Genomic DNA, 10,722 nt, shown 5'->3' with positions numbered 1-10,722 from the left:
TGCATGAGCCTGTGGGAGGTACTTTATACTCTGACAACAACAACAAAGGAAGCCAGTGTTGTACAGTTATTTACCCTTCTATGCATAGTGCATTGACTGATGGTCACTCGCTAAATAACTGAGGAATGGTTCAAGGCTAAGTCAGGTTGGAGAGTTGGCTAATTTTATTATGTATAAGATACATGTGGTTACTCCCCTACAGGCAATATACCAGATGGATCGAGACCATCAAATCATGTATAATTTCCCAAAGTTTACAAGAAAACAAAAATATAAATTGAAATAATTAGTTGGAATAGATTTAGTAACCCATGGAGGAAGGCCAGTTTAATTTCTTAACATCTTGAAGAATCTCTCTTCTGTTAGTAATTTACTGAAAAAAATCTTTTCTTCCATTTATTAGACTTATAATCATACTTATATTACCCTGGTGGATTTGACACAAGTTATTTCCTAGGTTCCTTTTCCATTACATGCTAGATATTATTTATGGCATTGCTTAATTACTGTAATAAATGTTTGTGGACTGACCTTTTTATACCGCCAAATGTTTGTGCATGACCCAAGAATTTTCCAAAGTCAATATGAAACATGTGGCCCGACTTTGTCAGCATGATATTGTCGTTGTGTCGGTCACAGACTCCCAAGATGAATGTCACCACACACCAGCCAGCACAAGAGTAAAAGAAGTTCCTCAAGGCCTATCAGTTGAAAAACAATGACAGAACATTGCAATAGTAAAGAGAAAAAAGCATCTATAATTATCAACCATCTATTTCTATTACTTTTATACTATCTGTCTACCTATCTATTGCGGATCTTTATTTCTAGTGTCTATCAATCTACGTGTATATACATATATAGATATACGTATACATATATATACACACACACATATCCATATATGTACTATATAACAGTGATGTAATCTATCAACTATCTATTATCGTCTTCATCATCTTATCAATTTCTATTGTCTATTGATCTTACATTCTATAAGCCATTTAACAACAGTAGAGGAAAAGTCAGGGCATAATAGGGGAAATTTTAACACAGAGGCTTATTTACAAAATTTGAAGATTGGGTGCAAATAGGAAGGATCTACTAGAAGGAGTCGGTTTCAGAAGGCCTCTGGAGTGTGGTTTCTGCAAGAGGGATATTTGAGTGAAGAAATTCTTTGTTCATAGCCAACAACTTCACTCAAAGGAAAAGAACGCGTAGAGATTTTCATCTAGTTAATATGCCCATTAAAGCAAGTCATTCTCACATGGCTGATGAATGAGGGAATTAGAACTCCAGGTGGATTTAATTTACTTTCCCATAAATCACAACATTCAACGGACCAGAGCATATTCTTATTTAACTATGTTACTTAAAATTAGTTCCAGAAGAACAAACCTTTTCATAATCTTCCTTTAAGTGGTTGTGCTGACTGAACCACTTCTTGATGGTGTTCTCTTTCAGTGGTCCTATCAGCCCAGAGTGCAGATGGATCTTGGCAAGGGTTACAGCATCAGGCACCATCTCTATGAATCCTGAATGATAACGGAGAAAGGTTAAGGGATCCAGCCTTGCTTCCCAGGAGGAGGAACATTTAGACTGCATACGTCACTGTGGGCGGCGACAGTGGTGCTCAGCACCGCTTGGACTCTGCTTTCCTCTCTCACTGACCTTGTAGATGCCTTGTGCAGAGGGCTCCCGATCATCCCTCCTAAGTCTAATCAATCTGAGTACATTGGGTTTTCATCAGACCTATCGGAAGCAGCTTAATGTTTTTCTAGAACTGCGGTAGAGAGCCGCTGTAGGTGGTCTCATGGAAGCTTCATGGTCATTAGAATGACTGTCACGTGCATGGGGTAAGAGGCCATGAACTGTTACAGGAGGATATTCATGTTTAAATAGCAAATGTGGTTTTGCCTTCAGTGAACAAAATATAAGTCCCTCAATAAACATGTCAAATAAATGATAAAAATCTCTATTCTTAGTGCTGACAAATGGTTCATTCATTAGCATTAGGGGCTTAAAAACCTGAGAAGTGAAATCTAAATCTTCATGTATATGCACGGAGCCCATATAGTGCTATACTTATAAATGCCAGCCTTCAAGACGTGGTTAAAAAGCAAGATGGGTAGCCCTACTCCCATATCCGAAAGCTCTAGCTTCAGCAAGAGGCTCCTTCCTTTCTTTTCTTCCTCCTCTTTCTTCTCTGAACTTAATAGGTCCAGTTAATGCTACTTATATGTGCATGGTTTGGAGCCATCCATGGGAGCATGGAAATCCTACCAGTGGCCACATTCTTAAAAAAAAAAAAAAAAATCATCACTGCCAACAGTTCTTTAGTACAGGGTGGGGCTTGGGCATCACATGTGCAGTTTGTGCTTGGGTTTTAACTGGGGTCGTACTGTGTGGGTCTTATGAAGATAAGCCTCAGTTGCTCAAGTACATGTGTGCAAAGGCCATAGCAGATCCAGAGGACTGGAGGGTATGGTGGGAGTTAGAGGAGATGCAAAGGGACTAGACATGATCATACTTTACTGTTTTTATGTAAAATACCTCAAGAACTTTTTTAAAAGACCATTCCTCAATATACAGAGTGGAGAATGAGCTGAAAGCTATCCCACTTCAATGTTTATATTTCACATGCATGTTCATACATAAGCATTTTCACCCATATGCAAAAACATGAATACACACATGAGCATGCACACACACATACACACACACATATAAATTTTATAAATAGAATTATTGTTAGGTTAACAAAAGTACCACCATTAAGTGTTAGATTTCTGAGGGAGGACAGAAGGCATGGGGAAGCCACATGCACTTTCTGTACCAGACACCATTACAGTGAAGCTGTAATAATGATTTTATTTATAAGGGAGAGCCTATCGATTGAACTTAAGGAGGGCCTTTGCCTCCATAGCCATTCATCCATCAAAGCTTTTCAATGTGCTTGTAAGATTGTTAACATGTAACTATTTTCAAGACCTCTGGTCTTTAGTCTATACAGTTTAAATAGTATTTCAACCTCTTCCCAGATGACTCCCCCCTCCCCCGCAGAACTCTACAGGCCCTGCTTTATAAATAAAATCACTAAAATAAATAGAAATCTAGACTTTCTGATGTTTGTGATACTCACAGTAGTCAAGGGTTGCACAATCAAATGCCGGGAGGATGAAGGGAACCAGAAAAATTCCATGACCACAGAGAGAGAATAACAAAACGGAATCATTCCTGAACAACAGATATCCAATAAGTCCTGGGATGTAAAGGAAATGCAACCTTGTCTTCTGAAAACATTTGTTTTCTTCTCTGTTTTGGTTGAAGGCATACTCTGTCAGCATAACTCCCCCTATACCTCTTGCCATCATAGAAGGCTGTTTGTACACAGAGGGAAAAGGAGCTTGTCTTCTGCAGTTTGCCACTTTGGGAAAGTCTACAATTGTTTCTTCTGAATCTCCTGATTAACATTGAAAGATTTCACCTGGGTTGCATGCTGTGCTAACAGACAGACAGGGTAGACTGAACTGAAGCTCTCCACTGGGACCCAGCCTTTGTTCAATTTCTAGCACAGGTGACCTATGAGACTATGAGACATTAGAATCACAGCCTGGCGAGGCTGGTTTCGTTCTAACTTTTCTGGCATGTTAGGATATGGAAGAATTAAGTTCCTTTTGTGAGACCAGGAAAGGTAGAATTCAAGAAAGAACAATTCTGATGCAGTAGGAATCAAAGGCTGTTCTTAAGAAGCTGTAAATTGTTTGGGGGCCACTGGGCTCGAAGCAAGGGGCCCCTACTATTGGAACAAAAGTAGCTTGTCTCTGATCCATAATGGTTCCTTCTAAGTCATCTGGGGGTGGAGAGAATTCTGTCTGTGTTTAGCAGATAACCTCTCAAGGCGTATTGGCTAGGATACTGAGGCTGCCACTGAGCCTCAGGAGGAGAGGCACTTCATGGTGAGGGTTCTTGTGCAACAATGGCTTTCAATAGTAGATCTCTTTGAATTAAAAATAATGACTGTGTTATTTAGGATATTTTTCCAGAGTAAGTAAAGGAAACCATAAACAGATAAAGAAAATGTGGAATATGCACAATGGACTTTTATTTACTCACAAAGAATGAAGTTAAGCTGCTTGCTGGGAAATGGATGCAAAGAGAGATCACTGTATTCTATTATGTGAGATAAGCAAGGATCAGAAAGATAAATGGTATATATTTTCCATTTGTGGATCCTTTATACTTTTTATAAATACATAAACCATATATATGTATATATATATGTTTACATATATATACACAAATATACACACACACATATACATGCATGCATGCAGGCATGTGTATATACATATCTGTACACATGACATGCAAGGAAAGCTTCAGGATGGAAGGGGAAAGGGGGAGGAGAAAGGAGAAGGTATGAGATGACCAAAACACATGATATGCTTTAAGAAAATGCTCTTTACTGATCACTACAAAAGGAAGCTGAATGTTCGCCATTAAAATCATCTTCTTCTTCTTCTTCTTCTTCTTCTTCTTCTTCTTCTTCTTCTTCTTCTTCTTCTTCTTCTTCTTCTTCTTCTTCTTCTTTTTCTTCTTCTTCTTTTTCTTCTTCTTCTTCTTCTTCTTCTTCTTTTTCTTCTTCTTCTTCTTCTTCTTCTTCTTCTTCTTCTTCTTCTTCTTCTTCTTCTTCTTCTTTTTTTGTTTTTTTCGAGACAGGGTTTCTCTGTGTAGCCCTGGCTGTGCTGGAACTCACTCTGTAGACCAGGCTGGCCTTGAACTCTGAAATCTGCTGGTCTCTGCCTTCCAAGTGCTGGGATTAAAAGCATGCGCCACCACTGCCGGGCACCATTAAAATATTTTAAAACAGGAAAGTAGTATAATACATAGGAAATCCCAAGGCAAGCATTAATGTGAAATTTAGCAAACATGCAGAATAAAAACATTGATATTCTTTAAGAATAAAACCGATCGATGGACTCAAACCATGTAGTCTTTCATTCCACATTTATACCTAGTCTATACAAAGGGAAAGAAATATTGAGTTGTGCTCAATTTGTGCATGCTTGCTTATTCTGACTGATTTTATAGTGATTCAAAAAATCCTTTTAGAATTTAAATGCCAGTTTTGGGCCAGTGAGGTGGCTCAGGAAGTAAACCCTCGTCCCCTTAAGCCTGATGGCCAAGTTTGATTTCAGGACTAACAACGGTGGAAGGTGAGAACTGATCCCGAATGATGCCATCTGACTTCCACACATGTACCATTGTATGCTTGCTTCCATACTGCTTCCATATGGGTGGGTGCACTCAAATGTGTGTGCGTTCGTACACGTGCTTGTGCACACTCACAAATGATAATAAATAATGAACAGATGTTGCTATACTGTGTATTTACAGGGTGGAGAGTTCCCTTAAGCACATGCATGTTGTGTGTTAGTACTGAGAGTAGCTTTGCATAGTCAAGTTATTCTATTATGGATGGTATTAGACTTTTGTTACAGTTGGCTTTATATGTGCGAAAAGCGAGTGACATGCATTCAGGAGAAAATTGCAGTTTGAAGTTTGGATATACATCGCTCCCTGGCCTATCAATATCTGTTAGAGCACTAGTCTTCGATGCCTGCTACCATGGTGTAGCCACTTTGGATGTCAATATCTATATTCTCTGAGGAAATGAAGAAAAGAATGAGTAGTCATCGGTGCAGCTAACTCCTTGAGAGACGTACAAGAATGGCTCGGTTCACATCTGAACTTGGAAGTCACAATTAACATCCTAAAGCATGCTATGCTTTATATCAATCATCCTGGTTTGTAATTTTGAAAACTGAAAAGGAATACACATGAGTGTTTGGATCTTTGACCCTGGATCCTAAAATAAAAGCCATGGGTTTGTAATATCTTACCAGTGAACGAGCAAGGTAAAAAATGTAAATCACCTTATTTTCAAATCTGTACTGACCTTGGGCTCTTCCTGTGGATAGACATCCATAAATGATCATTTGCATATCGAGGCCCTCCTGCAGCCAAATGTTGTCCATCACTTGAATAATCTGCAGAACAAGCATGTCCTGCCGAAGATCGTCCCCGGCCTGTAAAAACAAGATTGCAGGCTCAAGACGCGCCCTGGGTGTCATTCAAAGTAGCCAAATGTGGCCTACCCATTTCCCTTCCTAGACACATTTCCGGTTCAGCTTAGGGTGAGGTTTCTTGTTTCCTTAGCACTCAATACAAGGTGTGCTTCTGACAGCAGATAAAGGGAGGAGATCTGGCCTCGGAAGGGTCCCGGAGGCTGCTGCCATCATCGGATAAGAGGCGCTGCTTGGAATTGCTCTGGATCGATCTCTTCCTTCATTCCTTCGTTACATTTTCTTAGGCTCAAAATCTAGTGAGGAGGCAGGGTGAACGCATACCCAGGGTCCCAACTCATCAAAAGGGGGACTGAAAGCAAGGACGACCAGCGCTGCTGTGGCTTACGCCCCGAGATGCAGTTAGAATCCCGGTGGCTTCTTCACTAGGCCATAAATTAGTATGCGTATAATGTGGTTCTTCACTGTGGAGGCTGCAAGGTGGTTTGTCAGAGAAAACTGTCTCTGACAATAAGAAACAATACAGGTGTGGTTTTCATCAGAGGCGAAGAAATGTGATAGCTCCAACGGGGAAAAGCCTCTCCATGCTCGCCATTAAGAAAGAATTTGATTTTTTAAATGTCCTTGAATTTTATACAGACATCTATTCTTGAGAAGGTATCCTTCTCTTTCTTTTTCATGGAAAAAGAGCATTTCCATATCATCGACGAGGTTCAAGGTTCTGAGGGTCAAAAGCAAAATGTGAGCAGAATCATCCTCATTCCATCCACAGTTCACTCCAGGACCTCGCGGGATGGTTGGCTGGATGAACTCGATGATTGGCGACCGGTAAAAAGCTCTGTCTTCTCTTGATGGCCCCCATCCCAGTGTCTCCATCCCAGTGTCTCTGTCTGCCCCATCTGCAACCATTACCGCCTTTCACGCTTTCCCCGTGGGTTCATATGAAGACTGAAATACTCCTTATTTGTTTTTTATTCATAGAGAAGAGAAAAAAATCCAATTTACAGAACTAGGCAGGTGACCATTCATGCCTGCAATTTTAGTTCTCTGGAGGTAGAGGCTTAAGGCTTAAGGAGTTCAAAGACAACCTACATAAAACCTTCTCTTCAAAAGGAAACCAGACAAACAAACAAAGAAAAACAAAACGAAAAGAGGAAAAGAAATAAACAACAACAAAAACAAGACTAAACATGGCTTGTGAGATACATCAGCAAGTAAAGGCCAAGCTTGATGAGTTCAGTTCCTATGACCAACATGGTGGAATAAGAGAGCTGACTCCTACAAGATCTCCCGTGTGTGTGTGTGTGTGTGTGTGTGTGTGTGTGCGCGTGTGCGTGTATGTGTGTGTGTGTGTGTGTGTGTGCATGTGTGTTTGTGTGTAATAATTTAAAAATTTTAAATATTTAAAAATACACACGTTTGTGTAAACAAAATTGCTTTCTTAAATTAGTTTATACCATTTCAGGCAATGTGCACTATTATTATTATTATTATTATTATTATTATTATTATTATTATTATTTAAATCTAGGCCAAAAGAAAATGCTGCTTCTGGAAGCTTATCACACATTTCACTCTCTCTGCCATTCAAAAATGAAAAGTGATCCTCTGCCTTCATTTATTCAAACTCTGTTTAAGATTTGAACTGAAGGATACCTGGCATTTGGCCAGCAACGTTTGATTTATTGCCAATCAGCTTGGCACACACCATAATTCTATAAAGACAGAGAGACTCTGAAATAATTGGGAAACCTCTGTGTTTTTGCCAGGGGGAAATAACTGCAATCATTTCTTTTTGTGAGCAATAAATCAATAGTTCTGCTTCTGGAATCAATTTTGGGATGCAGGAGAATTACTGTACCTTAAAAATAACACTGATATTCTTGCCCATTGGATTAGCATTGATGAAAGTAATCTTCAATGGCAAAGCGTTAGATGTGAAATATGAGCATGCCTGTAGAAGGAGAAGAGAAAAATAATGAGCAAAGTAAGGTAAGGACAACGCCTTTCTGAAAAGGTCATCGCCCCTTGCAGAAGCCGCTAGACTAGTAGACAAACAAACAAACAAACAAACAGGTATGATTTTTATATTTCGACAAAGAATTGAATCTGTCAAAAGTGAATGAACACTCCTCTCCCATTCTCAAGCGTGTGCCACTGCGTGCCTTTTGTCTTGGCTTACCTTCTGCAGTTCCAGGCACCCACAGTCAGCCATAATCTAAACTAGCAAATGGAAAATTTCAGAACTAATTCTCAAGCTTTAAGTTGCAGAGCCTTCCGAGCAGCATGAAGCTATGTCCCATGTCTTTATCACTGTGTGAACATCCTTTGTGTAGTGCAAGGATGGCATTTTGAGTAAGAACTCTCCTCCATAAACTCGTGTGTTTACACACTTGATCCACAGATGGAGGGGATGGGGGGGAGGTTGTGGAACCATCAGGAGGTGTGGAGCCTTGCTGGAGGAAGCACTGGGGACCTCACTTCCGGCTTTCTCTCTCTGCTTCCTGTGTGTGGATAGAAAAGTTATCAGGCAGCTTTCTGCTTCAGCTGCCTCTTACCATGCTTTCCCTGCCGTGATGAATGCTATCCCTTTGGAACTGTAAGCTAGAATGAACCTTTCTCCATTGAGCACTTTGTAGTGTTTTAGCTAGGAACAGAAAAGTATCTAATATGTTACGAATTAGAGATACATATACTTATGCTTAAAGCAAACTAAGAGTTTGCTTAAAATAAACTAAGATATGTTTATACTAGTTGGCTAATAGATAAGAGTATAGCTTGCTATTTAAAAATTATTTTCTTTCAGGGCTTTTTGTTATTGTTACTTGTTTTGTTTTTTTTCCCCCTGGAACATATTTTAAAGAAACTTGGATCCACAGTTAAGAGAGACTAAAATTACAATCTGTATTTTATTATCAATATTACTTAAAAACTATTCCTTCATGTGTCTCTATTACAATAAAAAGCAGAGAATAAGAAACCTTATCTTGTGTGTTTTGGTAGAAGACATCATTAGCCAAGATGAGATGAGGTCTGTAGAATTGACATATTCCTTTATTAGCGAATGTTTTCTTTGTACATGAGAGCTCAATAGAGTTTCCTTCTTAGGTTTCTTTCATCTCATTCCCCATTTATGTTTTAAGTTTTCCAAGGTTGGCTACTTCCACTAAACTGTCCCTTGTGCTCAATTTTCCAATTTGTTCGAGAGTTGAAAGGCTTCTTGTGCTTAGAGTAATAAAGAGTTAAATCAGTACTAAAGGGAAGAAAGGTATTTGGTACATTCGATCCATCGAGTCAGTAAAATATGACATCAATATATATTGAAGGATCAGTTTGAAGATGCAGATCTGACATCTGACGTTGGGATAAGCAGAGAAGATAGGATCTATTTCGTAACTTAGTTGTCAACATAAATCTAATGTAATCTCTAAAGAAACACAAACTCTAGCTTGCTGAGTAAATTTGAGTTTTACAGTTTTAAAGGTGGGGCTGCATGAGAGGTCCAAGTTTCCTGTGAAAACCGTATGACCCCTTAGTGAATGATATGATCTTCTCACACTATAGAATTAATTAGAAAATAATGTTATATCATCATGCTATAGAATTAATTAGGGAAATCTTATGATCTTATCATGTTATAGAATTAAGAACACCTCCATTAGACAGAAATGAGTCTAGGTAAGTGGTTTTCAAATTTTGAATTCCAATTTGTGGGGCTTGTCTAGAAGGATGCCCAGTGAGAAGAGGAAGAAAAGTCCAAAAGTGGCTGAGAGATGGTTTATACACTTTCCCTATTCTTGAATCTTTTCTGCCCTCGTAGTTGCATCCCTTGATTTCATATACAGAATATTTATTAAAGGTCATATCAAAGTATCCTATTATTAACAACTACTATGTGCAAACCATTAAATCTGGATGCTACCAGAAAGGAACACTATATATAATTAACACGTCAATGAAAATTGGCATGAAAGTATATACCTATGCGTTAAATGGAAAATTCACAAAGAAGTTTATCATAGTTGAATGAAGAAGCATTTGAAGAGTAAATAGTTGAAGAAAATAGTTCATTTAGAGGCGGACTAGATCTTGAAGATTATGAGAAATAAGCATATTAAAAAATAGGCAGAAAAGGATTGTCTGGTTGGGGAAAGGAAAAACATCTTAAAAATTAAAGTCTAAAGGTGGATTACAAAGGTCAGATCCAGGGCAGGGAAGATGGAGTCAAAGGCTTGTAGATGGCTTTATGTTTGGTAAAAAGGAAAAACTATAAAGGACAAGGGAAGATAGAAGGCGAAAGAAAAATGCTATGACCTCTGACCTTGACAATCAGAGATGTTTGGCTCAGATATAAAAATAGAAGGAACAAAAAAGAAACTTGTAAGTAAATAAAATGTCCTATGCTTGCTTTTCCATCCAAAGAGATAGAAGCACCAGGTGACTTCAGCTTCCTCACCTGGTCACACCTCAGCAACTCAAAGAGAAATAAATAAGGAACTGTAAAACTAACAGTTCCCTGAAGGGATGCAGTTGAGAATTTTTATTTTATTTATTTATTTATTTATCTATTTGTAAAGAGAGTACAACTCAAGCCTAGGACTCTTGTTTTCTGCTTCAGAGAGCAATGCATTAT

General features: G+C 38.7%; 1 protein-coding gene across 9 annotated transcripts in view; it reads right to left on the bottom strand.

Annotated features, from left to right (window-relative positions):
- Window positions 1-10,722, bottom strand: part of Pik3c2g (phosphatidylinositol-4-phosphate 3-kinase catalytic subunit type 2 gamma) — a 337,297-nt gene that overhangs the window by 118,776 nt on the left and 207,799 nt on the right. For all 9 annotated transcript variants that reach the window (XM_031383723.1, XM_031383725.1, XM_031383721.1 and 6 more), the window contains 4 exons: window positions 7,951-8,043; window positions 5,963-6,092; window positions 1,399-1,535; window positions 532-701 (listed from right to left, as the gene is read on the bottom strand). In XM_031383723.1, the coding sequence (XP_031239583.1) occupies window positions 532-701; window positions 1,399-1,535; window positions 5,963-6,092; window positions 7,951-8,043 (530 nt within the window). The remainder of the gene's footprint in view (window positions 1-531; window positions 702-1,398; window positions 1,536-5,962; window positions 6,093-7,950; window positions 8,044-10,722) is intronic.

This window comes from Mastomys coucha, unplaced genomic scaffold (genome assembly GCF_008632895.1).
Source record: "Mastomys coucha isolate ucsf_1 unplaced genomic scaffold, UCSF_Mcou_1 pScaffold20, whole genome shotgun sequence".
Taxonomy (NCBI): Eukaryota; Metazoa; Chordata; class Mammalia; order Rodentia; family Muridae; genus Mastomys; species Mastomys coucha.
This window is presented reverse-complemented; position numbering and strand designations above follow the sequence as displayed.